Raw genomic sequence first — 16836 nt, 5'->3', positions numbered from 1 at the left:
CGAAGATATTAAAGTTAACCTGAGTGCAATACCTAATCTTTCTACGCTTATTATTGAAGTCTTGTTCGGAGATGCACCGGAAGATGCCTTCGATATATTACCAGGTCTATCGATTAAATCGCTCAAGAAACACGAGCGTCAACGTTGCAGTATTATTCATATCGGAGCATCGCCCGTTGCAACCCTCGAGGGGGTCCAAATTATTAAAAGTGACAGTATTTCTCTTTCTAAGATATTCTTGCCGTATAATATACATTTGATAAGATTGATGTATAGTCTCAAAACATTTAAGCAAGACCAATTAAAGACTATTATATGAACGTAATATACACTATGAGTTTATATCCGACGCTCAGTGAAGCATTTGAAAAGATGGATACTGTTGATGGATTTCGATTACAACAAATAAGCGACATAAAACATCGAATAGGGAAGGAGAGGGAGTTGAGACTTGGATTGTATAAAAAGTATCGCAGAGCCGTGAATGCTCTGGACGGAGTTGACACCGTGCTTTTAGTATCTGGCATGGGACTCGGTGTAGCGGGTATCGGTTTACTATCAACTATAATCGCCGCGCCTATCGTGCTCGGCATGGAAATAACCGCTGGAGTCTCGGGACTGGCAGGAATAGCGATAAAATTCATTTCTCGTAGGTTACAAAAGAAAGCATTAAAACACGATAGTATTCGGATACTGGCCGAAGCAAAGTTGAACAGCATTGAGGATCATATTTCGACAGCAATGGCCGATTGTAAGATATCCGAGGATGAGTTTCGTTTAGTGCTGTCGGAACTCACCAAATACAATAAAATGAAGCAGGAGATCCGATCAAAATCTCGTAAGACCAGTGGTATTAGCGAAGACGAGAAAAAAAAGTTCATAGAACAGGGGAGGCAACAAGCGCGTCAATTATTCCGTGCCAAAACCAAAGAACTGGTTGGAGATTAAAAATAGATTGTTTACTATCGTGTGATTACATTTAGACAAATGCTAACATAAATATATAATAATGGAGAAAGCTATTCAATGGAAAGAATTACCACAAGGTTTTTATTATATCAGTGATGTCAAACCAACCAAATACGGTTATCAATTGTTTCTTATCAATTTACAAAAAGAGTGTAGTTATATAGTCTGGTCTCCTAGTAAAATGAACGAAGAACTTAATAAAAATGTTGAATATCGCTTTATCGATAAAAATAATAAAGAATATTTTTATTACCATTTAGACTCATCTAAAGCAATGATTGGCCCCAGGTGGTGGTGAGCTGGAGTCAATTTAGCTGAATCTCATGACTATCGTTGAATCGCATAATCATTTTGGCATAAAAAATTCCATCTGTAGTAGCAGTATAGGTATATAAATCCAGCTCCAGTGGAAGTGGTCCAGAACCCCCATTACCTATACTACTTTCTTTAGTGTGGAGTGAAATTTGTCACACATTTCATTAACGTCCGTACATTCTTTAAAAAACTCGTTCCAAATTTTATTCTTAATTTGTATATTCATTTTAGCAAAGTTAGCTTGATTCGAGCCATACGTTTCTTTTATATGACTTTTTTTATATTAAGATATACATTAATAGACACGAAAACTCCCCTGTGATCCGATACATCGGAACTAAGATCTAGTACACCGGATAAGGAACAATTACAATCATTACTTACTAAAATAGGGTCAATAAGTTTAGCCGAATGTGTTGTAATTCGTGTTGCTTCATTTATAATACTGCGCAAGTTCTTGCGTGTTATTATGTCACGTAAGTGGTGGATATTCGTATTGAAAAGATCTTCCTTTAGGTCACCAACAAGGACGATGTCACGGGATACATCAAGTGCAGTTTCTTTCATGTGCTGAAGAACAGTCCAATATGCGGTAGGGGTGTTGGGTGCGCGATAGGTGACACAAAGCAGAAAACTGTGCTGTGCTGAATAAACTTGAAACCACATTGATTCAGAATTAATTACTTCCAAGTCTGTTCTGTGCTTAACACTAAGTGAATCAGAAAAATATACAATTATACCACCTCCGAAACAATCCCTGTCCCTCCTGTGAGGTTCATGGAAGAGATCAAGGAGCAGGTCGGCTGACTGAATGTTGGCGTCCAGGTGAGATTCAGTGAAGCATATAACAGCAGTGAAAGTTTATACACACCAGTTTGATATGTTAATTTGTGCCGGAAAGATATCATTCGTTTACTTATTATTATTCTTAATGGCAGCCTACCTAATTCGCCATATATCATTTAAAGAGGAGTTGAATTTCTTAATCCTGTGATAAGTCTGAGGAATTTGAGGTGTATTTTTTCTATAATTTTAGTTTTAGTCAATCTGTTAAATAAAGGGACAGATTTTTCAGTCAATTTATAAAATGACTGAAATATTTAGACATGTTATAAATTGCCTGAGTGCATCACATTTTACACATTGACTGTAATACATACGCGCTTACAACGGACAAGACTTGTGAAAACAACGTTTATCGTGCAACGAAGAACTTCCCAACCAAGAAGTTGAGGAACAAGAATTATTCTGTTCAATGCTACAACAAATGAAGGAAAACAAAATGCACATATCATAATTACAACCTACCTAAGTTATATGTATAATTTTAGGCAGCTTCCTTGTTAGAGGAATGTATCCATGAATATCCACATGAAGGAACAATACCCCACACGTCTGCAGCTGTACAAAGAAACTTAAATTATTTGATGTCACGTGTCTCTGTAACAATCAAATATTTTAAAATATCGTTTCGGGATATTATAACCCGTGTTCGTTTCTCAACTGATCGTTTAGTTTGTTTCAGTTGTTTCACATAGGTGTCAAGTCTCAAAGGTCAGCTGAGAAAGCCCACCTGACAACTATTTTCATAATGTCCACGGTTCTTTACAAAAATCCATTTAGTTAGATAACAATGCGCAATCAATCAACGTATTGTCGGGTTACCCTTTGAACATCGGCACTTCACGACATGATATGAGTGTATTCCCTTTGCTTTAGTAAACCTACACATCTAAACACTTACTTTTGACATATATCCACTGTGCAAGATGACAGTGATTATTCAATCAACGTATTTTCTATTGATCCTTTGATGGCTAGGAATGATCCGTTGATTTATAAAAAAGTAAATCAACTGATCATTCATCTCTTGCTGGGCTGCCACGTGCATATTACATAACACATTTCAGATCATTTCACCTTACTTCAAACCTGGATTTAGATTGAATATCACCCCAGACAAAAGAAATGCCGAATGGGATTCTTTATCAGGTAATCTGAATCTGAGTGGTGCTACCACTAATTATACCTTTAATAAATTCATTAACTGAGCATCAAGTGAATGACGACAAATACACAAGTGTAAGGTTATACCAGAAAACATGGATGACAACAAGGGAGTAGGAATCGTATTAGATCTATCCACGCAATCCGAAATCCGAAAATGCTTTCACTTCTTTCACTGCAGGGGGAAGTTACTCTAAACCCAATACCCGACTTGTTCCAGCTTGCAAGTGCGTCCGACGACCGACTCTTCCGAGTACACATGTCATGCCTGTGTCATATATAGGTCTACTTTTATTATTATTGATATGTTGATGTATGTCTTATGGATACATGCAGGATCAAAACATTGCATACAATCATCAAACAGGGTGCAGGCTAAAACGGCACCTCAGCAAAACGTCACCGATTTCTTGGGCGAAAACGGCACCGCATTTGGCGAAAACGGCTACTATGTGTCGGGCGAAAACGGCACCTCTATTTTTAATATTGATAAGAACTATTTTTGAGGTGCCGTTTTCGCTATAACCCATCAAACACCGGGGAGGGGATCCATACGGGTGTAGGCTAAAACGGCCCCTCAGCAAAACGTCACTGATTTCTGGGGCTAAAACGGCGCCTCATTTGGCAAAAACGGCTACTAATTGTCGGTTGAAAACGGCACTTTTATTTTTAATAACAATAAAAATGATTAATATAGTAGTATATATGCTTTATTTACATGCTTTATTATGTTATGATCCATACCAGTACGGCATATTGACGATAGTTTATTAATCGAAGTACGTGGCATGACAACGTTCAGTTCCGGGTTTAGGGAGTCAGAGTCACCGGAAGTCCTGTGGTCAGTAAAATCAAACATTACAGGTTACAAAATGCTACAACACTATTCAAAGAATTTGTGTCAATACATTTCGTGCAGAAAAACACGTTAGAAATATTAAAGAAAAGTATTTTAAGTTTTGAGTACAATAGATAGCTTTATATATATGACAGTGACGTGCGGTGTAGAACGAAAGCTTTGCAAAGCTTGCTTAGTTTTCAAATAGAGTGTCCACCTCATGTTGGCTTACCAAGTTGCCATGCTTATATGCTTCTATGCCTGTCATATGTTCGAGTTAAACAAACTGCTTGAGCAATAAGGCGCCATATTTTGTTTAAAGGCTGTTCAGTGTGGGTGATTCCATAATTCAGATTGACAACCCACTCACAACACTTGACTCAACCCATGCGCTCCACTCAATATATTTGCTTACACCAAAAAGTTCACGTTATATTTAGTCATGGTGGAATGGAGATAAACATACAGGGTTTTCAGTGTAGAGCTAGGTTACCTGTAGATTTAACCCTGCTAAATTTAACATTTGAAACCTCACACTGTGCATATACGGTTCCAAAATCAATTTCCCAGTCTTCCAAATTCAGTTTATCACCTAAATGTACCACGTCATTTCAACAAAACATTAACAAGCTTGCTTATTTCTTTTCTATTTAGCGGGTGGTCGGGTAGCCTCGTGGTTAAAGCGTTAGCTCATCACCCGGGTTCGATTCCCGACATGGGTACAATGTATGGAACCCATTTCTGGTGTCCCCTGTCACGATATTGCTGGAATATTGCTAAAAGTGGCGTAAACCATACTCACTCACTCTTTTCTATTTAAGGTTTATTTTATGCATTGATTACTAGATCTATGTCTAATATTTAGTAAAATATATTTTCCTTTGATTAAATAGATTCTAAACATACACTAGATCTAATTACTTATTATTAAGATATTTATTACAAATTATAGGGAGACAATAAAAACATAAAAAAAGTAGCACAAACATATCCTGCTGGTCATAAGGGAAATTCCAACTGTGAAATCTGTAGTGAAATCTTGTACAAACATCATTAAGGAACGTGTGGCAGGATTTCCTGTTCATACCAGCCTGGCTGTGCAATATGGTCTATCGGACATTTGATTATGTATGGAATAGGAATAAAAGTTTGAGAAGATTTGTCTTGTCTGCTGCTGAGTTTGTTAAGTAATTGTGTTTGTATTAAGTGCCATGCTCCCATAAGCACCCACTGACCATCTGTTAGACTTGTCAGCAAGTACCTAATCTTGATAAGCGCCTATAAAGTTTACATGATAGTCCTGATGATACACATTTTTTACAGAAAATATGGCTAAGTAGAAAGGGGCGTACATTGTACATGCTTACATTAATCAAATGGTAACCTGTCAAACTGTTCTATACATTAAAAAAACTACCCGGTGATGCCAAATGTGAATTTACTGACCCAAAATGTTTTCTGTCTTTGATACACTTCACATAAAAAGCAATGAGAATAAGTTGGAGAGTTTATTCATGGTGCAATAATGGTTGCAGATTAATTTCTTTATATTTTTGCATGAAACAATCACCAATCAAATGATCAAAACGTGACATACTCCCCGGTATAAAGATTGTCATTCACCTAGTGTTTTAGCCTGTTGTTTGTTGGTATGCACCAGATTGTCGTGTATGGTTTTAATAAGTGCCCCCTTCATCAATTTCTGAACATACACAGGGCCTTATTAGTGCGAAAATAGTTGCGAAAAAAAGCTTCAAATAAGGTCACAAGGGAAAACCCTTGAAAACCCAAAACATTTTTGTTTGCATTTGTTTTCTTCTTATTTTCTCAGATTGACACTACTTTCAAGTCATCACATTTTTTAAATTTTGTCTATATTTTGACAGCAGGCCTTATGGTTTATGCTGTTTGTTTATGTTAATTGGTCATACACCAAGTAATGAGCCTTTAATGCCGCTATGTTGTGCTTTTTTGAAAGTATTTGAAAGAAACATTCCTGTTTCTTCTGAACATATATGTTGACAAGATAGTCTTTTTTTTTCTTAATTCCAGACAGTACTTGCACTTTGACCAATCCCTTCGGAGCTCCAAATCTTCTCTCCTGAAATTGACATTTGGCATGTATGTTTCTTGTCAGTCTAGACAACATGGTACTTGTATATAGCAATCGATTTCATCATTACCTTGTGAAACATAAAAACAAAATCACCAAAAAAGTAAACTTCTTCGTTTCAAGAACAAATGTCCTGGAAAACTGAAACTTTGTGTAAATCACTGAAAACATGATTGGTAGATTCCAGTGTGTTCAAGGCATTGCAATGTATTTATTATGCCTCTGTTGTATCTATTATTACCAGCAGAACATGATGTGAACATGATGAAAGCACTACAGGAAGTGGGGTTCTAGAGAAAATGGCCCACATCTGTGCAGAATAGCTCAACCATTTATTAACCAAATCACTAAAGATTTGTGTTAGGTTTGTATTGGGTCCATTCTCAAAACTTTTTGGCCATTTTCACTAGAATTTGGGGCCATTTACTCCAAATTGTCCGGGACCATTTTTGTAAGGGGTCATTTTCTCCTGCAGCCAAAAAGGGGTTATTGAGATAATTTCTGTATTTCAAATATAAGCAAAAATTATTTTTATTATGTTGTATCTGGGGAAGTAGGAATATTCTACGGGGAATACTTCAGCAGCGAAACTGGTTCCGCCCAATAGATAAGACTTGAAGACCTTATCATCTTGTACAAGTGTATTAATGATGTAAGTGGCCTTGTGTTCATGTCTATCTACTAGTACTGATATCTTCACTATCTGTCACAGGTCAGATCAATGGTATCAGAAGGTCATCATGAACATTTACTCAACTAATGCATTTGCATCATCTTAAGTGTGAAACTTTAGACACATTCCTTTTGGCAATACATGTATTCATTTTCAGCAAACCAGAGCAAACATCAGTAACAAAATGGCCAGACCAAAGTTGATTGTTTTTGATTTAGGTAAGTTTCATTGTTTCAATAGAATATTGTTATTTTAATAATTTCTTTTATAAGCATTTTTGGCTGATGTATGATGATGATGCATGTGGATGAAACAACATGTACACACTTTCCAAGATGAAGGGGGAAGGTCGGGTAGCCTAGTGGTTAAAGCGTTCGCCGAAGACCCAGGTTTGATTCCCGACATGAGTACAATGTGTGATGCCCATTTCTGGTGTCCCCCGCCGTGATGTTGCTGGAACATTGCTAAAAGTGGCGTAAAACCATATTCACTCACTCACTCCAAGAGGAAAGAATTTGTTGGTCCATCTAACAAGTAATGAACAGTTCCTGCGAACAGCAAAGATGGGATATACATAAGAAACTGATTTTGGAGGTACCTTATTCTTAGTTATACTGAACAACAAAAGTTCCTGTGACATTGAATAAGATTTAATGCAAAGTAATGTTTTTTACCAAATCTGAAACAATTTTGGTTTGCAACAGATAAAAGACTCCTGTAAGTGTTCAAATGGTTTAATTTGCCATACTGACTTCAGAAAATGTGTGATTTCATAAAAAACATGAACATGCCAAAATGTCAATTTACAAATCAAAAGCGTGTGTCCACTTTTGGTTGCAATGCAAGCAACACATCTTCGTCTCATGGAATGGACCAGGCGTCGCACAAAGTCCTGTGAGATATCTGTCCATATCTGCTGAAGCATGTTTCGAAGTTCCTGGAGTGTCTGTGGAACACGTGGTTGACGTCAAAGGCGCCGATCCATTTCATCCAACATGTGCTCGATTGGTGAGAGATCAGGGGAGCGAGCCGGCCAGGGGATGACATTCACATTGAATTGTTGAAGAGAATCCTGAACAAGTTGAGCAATATGAGGCCGGGCGTCGTCATGTTGAAAGGTAATGCCTTGGCCATGACGACGCCAAAACGGTAGAACATCATGGCGGATGATCTCGTCGCGGTGTCCATTGAGATTTCCCTGAACCACTATCAAACAGGTCCTCTGTCTTGTTGTTATCCCACCACATACCATAATGCTGCCATCCCCGAACCGATCTTCGTCCATGACACAATGATTGACGTAACGTTCACTTCGACGTCAGTACACTCGAATCCTTCCATCACTGTGGCTGAGGGGAAAACGAGACTCATCAGTGAATAGAACTTGTCCCCACTGCATGGCCGTCCAGCGTAGACGCTGTCTGCACCACTGTAGACGTGCTTGACGGTGGTTTGCTGTCAAAATGGGATGTCTGGTGGGTTTTCTGGCGACAATCCCTGCACATCTGAGGCGACAAAGTACGGTATGTGAAGATATTCGTTGAAGGCCAGGGATGCTTCTTGCAGTCACTGTTGTTGGTGGGAATCGATTTTGTAGGTGTGTTATTCGAATCCAGTTGTCTTGTCGATTATTGGTTACACGTGGCCTGCCACTCCGAGGATGGTCTCTGACTGCATTCGTCTGTTGCCAACGTTGCCATAAACACCAAATGGTGTTTCTGTGGACGTTAGATTGTCTTGCAACATCATGTTGACTCGATCCTGCTTCAAGCGTACCAATGGCTCGCAGACGCTCATTTTCGGACAGGCGTGGCATTTCGTAATGTTGAATAATTGCGTAATTTTGCAATCTCATTAAAATCAGATCTTAGTTCTTGCTACTGCTAAACAAAGATCTGAGGACATCCCATTATGGGTCACGTCAGAATGACCTTGCGCTAACTTTGACGACCAATGAAATGACCAATCAGAAGGCAGCTTTCTCGTGCTTTACGGCACTAATTTCAAATTGGCGGCTACGCTTCGAAACATATTTCGACAAATTCTTGATTACAAATTTGAAACCGGAACAAAAGAACATTCTGGAATGGCTAATATATGGTCTAGATTGTATGGATTCATTCATTAAACCCATAACTATCGTTCGGAATACCCTGTGTTAAAGTTTTCGAGGTTGGATGATTAGAAATCACATTCCGACTGTCATTTTCATAATCTGGTAAGCGATGCTCTGATTGGTCGGATGAAAGGTCGTTCTGACGTGACCCCTAATGGGATGTCCTCAGATCTTTGTTTAGCGGTAGCGAGAACTGAGGTCTGATTTTAATGAGATTGTGTAATTTTGTTGTTTTTCTGAGTGGTTGTTGTCAGCATGATGCTAAACAATGCTTATGGAATCCTGTTAACGCACATGTTTTTATACTCATTCTTGGGTAGTGAAATGCATGGGGCTTGCATAAAAGTCAACTTTTGCATGGAATGCATGCTTTTCTGTAGCAGTCGCGTTTTTGTGACTTGATTCCATACATGTACTACAATATTGAAAACCAAACTTTACTTATAAAAGTAAAGTAAAAATATTGGTGTCACAGGAACTTTTGTTGTTGAGTATATTTCTGCAGTTTACTGTCCCACTTTGTGGTCATCAATTTCCAAGTTGTATGGAAACATATAGGATTTTGGTAACTTTCCTTAATCCATAAAAGACATCAGCTTGATACAAATGAACAGGCTTCCATGCCATATATATGTCTATATTTTCAAGGCTTTTTCCAATTTTCAAGATACTTGTACTTAGTTTCAAAACCAGAATATGTTATACTCATTATTGTGTTCAGAAGTTCTGTATTGTGTCATCCAAACACTAAGATGTCAATGCTAGCATGCATCGTTTCTCAAACATTCTCTGCCCAGTCGGGGCGGTCGGGTAGCCCAGTAATTAAAGTGTTCGCTCGTCACGCTGAAGACCTGGGTTCGATTCCCGACATGGGTACAATGTGTGAAGCCCATTTCTAGTGTTGCCTGCTGTGATATTCCTGGAATATTGCTAAAATCTGCGTAAAACCATACTCACTCACTCACTCTGCCCAGTCAGTATGTTGTATCTAGGGAGCCTAGTTTGGGCAAGGAAGGATGTTCTTCAGCTTACCTGCACAACATGATAAGACCACAACCCAAAAGAAATGTCATCAGGGCAAATATTTCATGATGGATAATGAAATTGGAATAAAGGAAAAGTTTATTTATTTTTATTGCATTATGTTTATTCTCACAAACCCACTTTTTCAGATTACACCCTGTGGCCATTTTGGGTGGACACACATCATGATCCCCCTTTCTTGAAAAGAAGGTTAGAATCGATGTTCACAATTTATGTCATATGTTTGTTGCCAATTTACCAACAAAAAAATAATTCAAGTGAATTCTAATTCTAATGTCACTGAAGGAGATAGAAGTTTAAAATAACATGCCTGATGTTACATGTTTGATTCCAAAGTTGAAACACAAAGGTGCTCAAATAGGTATCCTGTCATACGTAGAGGCATTAAGAAGTTGGGAGAACATGAATGCATGACACTTTTTTATGAATAGCAACTCCTTTATTCCTTGTACAAAGAATAAAAGAAGTTGCTGTCCATAAAAAAGTGTCATGTATTCAGGTATCCTGTCCACACTGGGCAAGTCCTAAGTCAAGTCGTTGAAGGTGGCCTCAAATCCCCCTCGTCTTGCTCTTAGATAGGTACAGCCAGCCTTCGAGAGACTATGACCAAGAAGCATTTCGAACCAGGTAGTCTCTCTTGGAAGTTGAAAAATCCAAACAATCCTGTTAACAAGCTCCTCACAGTGGAGCTATCTGTAACAGGAAGGTAAGGAAGGTGTCAAGCACTTGGACAGAGTTTGGACCATAAACAATGAAGGGAAGTCACTTTATATTACTGTTGAGTCACTAACAAAACTCAAAACTGTACAAGCACCTCAATCACTTGCAATGAGCCCTACTGCCTGGAACAAAACTACTGCCACATAGTACCTGCCAGTTGATGAATTATTGTGGTACAGTGCAGGTGTGTGAATCTTTTGAATGTCCCCATGATACAGTGCAGGTGTGTGAAGCTGTTGAATTGTCCCCATGGTACAGTGCAGGTGTGTGAAGCTGTTGAATTGTCCCCATGGTACAGTGCAGGTGTGTGAAGCTGTTGAATTGTCCCCATGGTACAGTGCAGGTGTGTGAAGCTTTCAAAATGTCCTCATGGTACAGTGCAGGTGTGTGAAGCTTTCAAAATGTCCTCATGGTACAGTGCAGGTGTGTGAAGCTGTTGAATTGTCCCCATCATAGGCAGATCCAAATGCAGTGTGTTGTAGGCAGTAAAATTGACAGAGATTTTGATATTTTGGACCCCTCACTTTTAAAACTGCTGGATCCGGCCTTTTCCATGGTATAGTGCAGGTGTGTGAAGCTGTTAAATTGTCCCCATGGTAGAGCTCAGGTATATTAAAACCTCATTAACAATACTGACTGTAGTTAAGTTATGGGCATGTACGCTACATGATATTGCAGTGCGTTCACCTGTCTGGAGTCTCCTTGTTACTGACAGGCTTATATGTTCAATGTTGTGTGATTGTGTCATCTACACCGGTAAATCAAAGCTGTTTTGTGTATTTGACTTATTTTTCCAAGCATGATATGATGTGGATACAATTTTCACTTCTTATTTCATTTTATAAGAATACTAACCACAATGAATCTTATACTTGTTTAAGGGTTCAATATCTGTGGTGTAATAATGCGGGTCGTTGAAAACCAGACCTTGCACATCTCAAATCTCATTCAAATCAGATCTTAGTTCTCGCTAACGCTAAACGAAGACTGAGGACATCCCATTCCGGGTCATGACAGAACGACCGTTTATCTGACCAGTCAGAGTATTGCTTATCAGATCATGAAAGTGACAGTTGGAATGTGATTTTGATCGGGCAACCTCGAAAAAAAACCACACAGGGTATTCCGAACAACAGTTATGTGTATTCATACACTCTAGACCATCTATTAGGCATGCCAGAATGTTCTTTTGTTCATTGTTTAATTTTTTAATCGTGTATGTCAAAATAAGTTTCGAAGCGCCAGTTTGAAACTCATGCCGTAAACCTCGATTAAGCTGCCTTCTGATTGGCTATTGATGATTTCTTGTTAGTCATTCTGTTTATTGGTCAAAGTTTGCGAAAGGTCGGTCTGAAGTGACCCGTAATGGGATGTCCTCAGATCTTTGTTTAGCGATAGCAAAAACTAAGATCTGATTTTGATGAGATTGGCACATCCCTGAAAACATTATGATGATAATGTCTATTCCTCAACAATGCTGAAAGGGTGGATCTTGTGTTGATTAGAATGTGGTTGCATTTGCAATTGGTTCCGTCCATCCGTGCGTGTGTGTGTGAGTGCGTCCCAAAATTGTTTCCTGAGCATAACTCAGAAACCGTTAAATATTTGTCTACAAAACTTTGCAGGTCTATCAGACCCATGCTGAACTGGTGCCTTTTGCTATTTAGGAATTTTAGAAATTTTTACTTTTTATGTTTCCATGGCAACAAGTTGGACTTAGGTTCTATAAGGGTGGTGTTCGTTTCCGGAGCGTAACTCAAAAAAACGTTAAATACTTTCTTACAAAACTTTGCATGTCTACCAGGCACATACTGAACTGGTGCCTTTTGATATTTAGCATTTTTAGACATTTCTATTTTTAACGTTTCCATGGCAACAAGTTGGATTTAAGTTTTGATATAGGGTGGGTTCACTTATTGAGTAAAACAAATAAACTGTTAAATATTTCCTTGCCAAACATTGCATGTCTATATATAAAGCACATACTGAAGTGGTGCCAATTGATATTAAGGAGTTTTAGAAATGTTTATTTTAGAATATTTTCATTGCAGCTATTTTGACATGGGCTAAGAGAAATGTTGGGTCAGTTACCTGGTTTGGGACCATAAAGTGTTAAAATGGGCGGGGGATATAGATGACTTTGTCGACTATACGCTTGTTTATGTAGGAATTCTCCTATAGTTCAGTTTACTTTCAAAGCTGCTGATTTGATAAATTCCAAAAGATCTAGTCCTTCATTGTTGCTGTATGTGCGATTGTGTTGCAGTGATGGGCAGGTGTATGATCGGCATGGGAAGATGGTCATCTGCTACCCTGACGTACCCCAGGTGCTCCATCGGCTCCACTCAGAGGGCTACACACTGGCCGTTGCTTCAAGGTATCACTGAGGCTGGCTTCTATGTCATACACTTCAAGTGTTTGTATGTGTATAGTTCCTCAAACCAAAATATACAATAATAATTCAAGTGCCAATCCAGCCACACAGGAGATGTATACCTGTTTTATACAAGAGATGTGTAGTCTTGGTTATGAACTGATCAGTAGGGGTTTGTGTTCTTTCTGAGGGAACGGTAATGAATAGAGAATCTCACTTGAGTTTGATATGAAATATATCATACATCCATGATCATTCTTCTTACCTTTTTATTTTGTAATAGTCAAACACTATTGTGTCGAAGTTCAAGGGATCAACGTAAATACTACGAGTATCTAGGGTCCAACGTAACCGAATATGATAAATAGAGAAGGAATATGCAGGGACGATGCTTTTACTTTGAGACAACTGCAAGTTGGACAGATTGAAGTTTGACATAGCGGTGCTTGACAGTGTTAATAACCAGTGTTTTGAGTGTAAATAGTACAGATTAACAACTTAAATGGCAGAGATTAGTGATGTCATTTGCTTTTGATTTGTAATGGATGTCACAATGGCCTGCAAAGGATTGTGATGCTATTTCTTGTAGCGACATCTCCAGTGTAAGCCAGTTTTGGATGATAAATGAAAACAAGTATGCTTCTATTTCACACTGAGTTCATTGCATGAGGGTAACATATTGAAGTTGATGGAAATGGTTGTATTTGCAGATCATCTACCCCTCCTGATGCACATGAATTGTGTCATCTGTTTGACTGGGACAGATACTTCACATATAAAGAAATCTACCCTGGATCTAAAGTCACACACTTTGGAAGGTAAACATGAGACAACTTCTAGCATCAAGATGTACATGTGGTTTACACATAGCTCAGACAATATTGAGACTACAGTTATTGGTTGAAAACAAACAGTTCTTGGGATTGTTCTTCATTAGAATTCTCTTAATCAGTGATTACTTCAGTTCATTCAAAAGTACACAAACCTGTTTTACAATGACTGATTAGTTTGGACAAACATCCTATTCCCATAGTATCAGTATGTATACATGGGTAATTTATTGTGTAGAAATGTCTTTCACATTTTTATTTGTTTTCTTGTCTATTCTTGTATTATGACCTTATTGACCAGTGTTGCAAATGTTCAGACAAATGAAGATGAATCGTGTGGCTATACATTTAAGGTTTGTGGAGGAAAGTGGCATCCCTTATGAAGACATGCTGTTCTTTGATGACGAGCAGAGAAATATTATTGAATTGAGGAATATAGGTAGGTGGATTAGAAAGATTTTAATTTGACATTCGACAGCACACATGGTCAACGAGGGCTGATGGAAGGTCATAGGATATGCCATCTCTTTGTGACGTAGTGTACAAGTTCTCGCTACCGCTGTGGACATCCCATTACAGGTCACGTCAGAACGACCTTTCGCGAACTTTGACCGAACAATGAAATAACTAACAGGAAGTCGACATTAGCCAATCTGTAAGCAGCTTTCTTGAGCTTTGCGGCACTAGGTTCAAAGTGGCGTCTTCCATACCAGACTATGAATTTGGAATCAGTCATACAGTCTGTAACCGTAGTTGTGTGTTAAGCTTTAGAGTTTGCATGATTAGATAACATGTGACCAGTGTTACATATTACCCTGTGACCAATATTACATATTACCTTGTGACCAATATTACATATTAGCCTGTGACCAGTGTTACATATTACCTTGTGACCAGTGTTACATATTACCTTGTGACCAATATTACATATTAGCCTGTGACCACTGTTACATATTACCCTGTGACCAGTGTTACATATTACCATGTGACCAATATTACACCTTACCCTGTGGCCACTGTTATATATTACCTTGTGACCAGTGTTACATATTACCTTGTGACCAATATGACATATTAGCCTGTGACCAGTGTTGTGACTTAATCTTTTACCGGTATCTGTATGTTATACACCGGTATTTCAGGTGTGACAAATGCTGTGACTGTTTCAGGTGTGACCAGCATCATGGTCAATGATGGTGTTACAGAGGCATTGATCAAAGAAGGTCTAGAGACATTTCAACACAACCGACAACAGCATAGATAACACCCACCTGACTTAGATTTACAACTGCACTTGTGAATGAAGCATCATGGTTGGGACTTTTACTTTTATCCACTTTTCCCTTCTTATCTATTATACTGGTATATTTATTTGTTGCTGCAAAACTTTTGTTTTGGGATTATGCCATCCTTTGTCCACATCCATTGTCCAACAGAATTGAAACTTGACCTCCATACACCATAATTTGTATGGATTACTGCAATTTTTACATGGTAATAAGGCATGATCCCAATAATGGTGTCTTAGAAACATGCCAAAAGAATTCAGTTCTTGTTTGCCATGTCAATTATTAATGCATCATTATTAAATTTAACAAATGTCATATTTGGGATAACACTTGCTTTAATTTTTGGGGCATATTTTAATGATAACCATAACACTGTTAGTAAACAATTATCACATGTAATTATTTTCTGCTTCAAAACTAAGTACATTGTAATTCTTAGCAGCAGTCAGCCAAAGCAAGTTAGGTCTGGTTTCCAACATCCTTCGTGTTCTGCTCATTGATCTATTTACCAGGTGACAATGTCAGATACATTATGTATCAGTATTCTCTGCAGTGCTTTGAATGATGAAGCAATATTCAAGTAATAAAAGTTTTTATTTGATCATGTCTTTGCCTCTGCATATTGAACAAGAAGAAGAAAGAGATAAGAAGTAAAATCCAATATGGCCACCTCAGAGACATTTTTCACGACCACTTGGAGAGAGTTAGGAAGTATCTTGACTTTAAAAAGGAGATTTTGGAAGACATGTACCCTAAAAGAGCTCAAAATGAACTTGAAATGCATTCAATCCATTATGGCTTCCAAATAGATAACTTATGACCTAAGGCAAAGAACAAAAAGTGATTGGCGTCTGATGCTGCTGATATGTACCATGTTAGATAGTTATTCAAGGAACTGCTGAGGAGCTTTTGGGTAAACTGTGTCATTTAAAATTAATCATTTTGAATTATCTGCCCTTAGTCCTATAACCTATGAGTCTTGATATTTATTCATGCACTGGCCCTCAATTGTCTGCATGCTGATTCTCTGAGTTACTGTTGACTGGTTTACCCAAGTACACACATCAACTGTGACAACACCTTTGACCCAGCAGTATTTATAAAGCTACTATTTGCATGTACATATGTGTACATGTCAAAAGACACAATGCAAGTTGATAATAAATATTTATGTCAAAAAGACAATTTCCGGACAACATTATTATGGCTTGAATGTTTCACAAACTAGTGTTTATTTATCATGACCTGCAGTCCATTCACACTGTAACATCATGTATTTAGAGTATAGCCTGATGTAATTAGAGATAACCATGGCTCACCACACGTTGGTGGCATGAAGTCACACAAAATAGCTGATATCCACCATTTTACTGCAGAACACAGTCACAAACTTTTGTGTTGTAGTGCATATCATGAAAACTGCTGGTTCCCTGCTCAATTTGCACTACAACTTGTGACAAAAAGACAGAGCCAAGCTTAAACGGTTCAATGATGCACCTTCACCTTCAGTTAAAACAGATATGGAGATACAAAATTACAAATACAAAA

General features: G+C 38.1%; 1 protein-coding gene across 7 annotated transcripts; it reads left to right on the top strand.

Moving 5' to 3' along the window:
• Window positions 1-3237: 3237 nt before the first annotated feature.
• LOC124148435 (magnesium-dependent phosphatase 1-like) lies at window positions 3238-15889 on the top strand. 7 transcript variants are annotated; one of them, XM_046519531.2, is made up of 8 exons: window positions 3492-3574; window positions 6182-6250; window positions 7073-7133; window positions 10204-10264; window positions 13062-13172; window positions 13880-13987; window positions 14353-14438; window positions 15169-15889. In XM_046519531.2, exons 3-8 carry the CDS (start codon window positions 7100-7102, stop codon window positions 15261-15263), a joined length of 495 nt encoding a protein of 164 aa, XP_046375487.1. In that variant the 5' UTR covers window positions 3492-3574; window positions 6182-6250; window positions 7073-7099; the 3' UTR covers window positions 15264-15889. The 7 variants fall into 7 exon arrangements, with proteins under 7 accessions (XP_046375482.1, XP_046375488.1, XP_046375487.1 ...); XM_046519528.2 differs by lacking the exon at window positions 3492-3574 and adding an exon at window positions 4010-4132; XM_046519526.2 differs by lacking the exons at window positions 3492-3574; window positions 6182-6250 and adding an exon at window positions 3238-3276.
• The last annotated feature ends 947 nt before the right edge of the window (window positions 15890-16836 follow it).

The sequence above is a fragment of the Haliotis rufescens genome, unplaced genomic scaffold, assembly GCF_023055435.1.
Source record: "Haliotis rufescens isolate VD_foot unplaced genomic scaffold, xgHalRufe1.0.p SCAF_19, whole genome shotgun sequence".
Taxonomy (NCBI): Eukaryota; Metazoa; Mollusca; class Gastropoda; order Lepetellida; family Haliotidae; genus Haliotis; species Haliotis rufescens.
This window is presented reverse-complemented; position numbering and strand designations above follow the sequence as displayed.

Coding starts and splice junctions, on each gene's coding strand:
- LOC124148435 (XM_046519526.2), top strand. CDS start 3,253: ATGCCGAATGGGATTCTTTATCAG. Junction 3,277..7,072: donor CGAATGGGATTCTTTATCAG/GTAATCTGAATC, acceptor ATTCATTTTCAG/CAAACCAGAGCAAACATCAG. Junction 13,173..13,879: donor ACACTGGCCGTTGCTTCAAG/GTATCACTGAGG, acceptor TTGTATTTGCAG/ATCATCTACCCCTCCTGATG.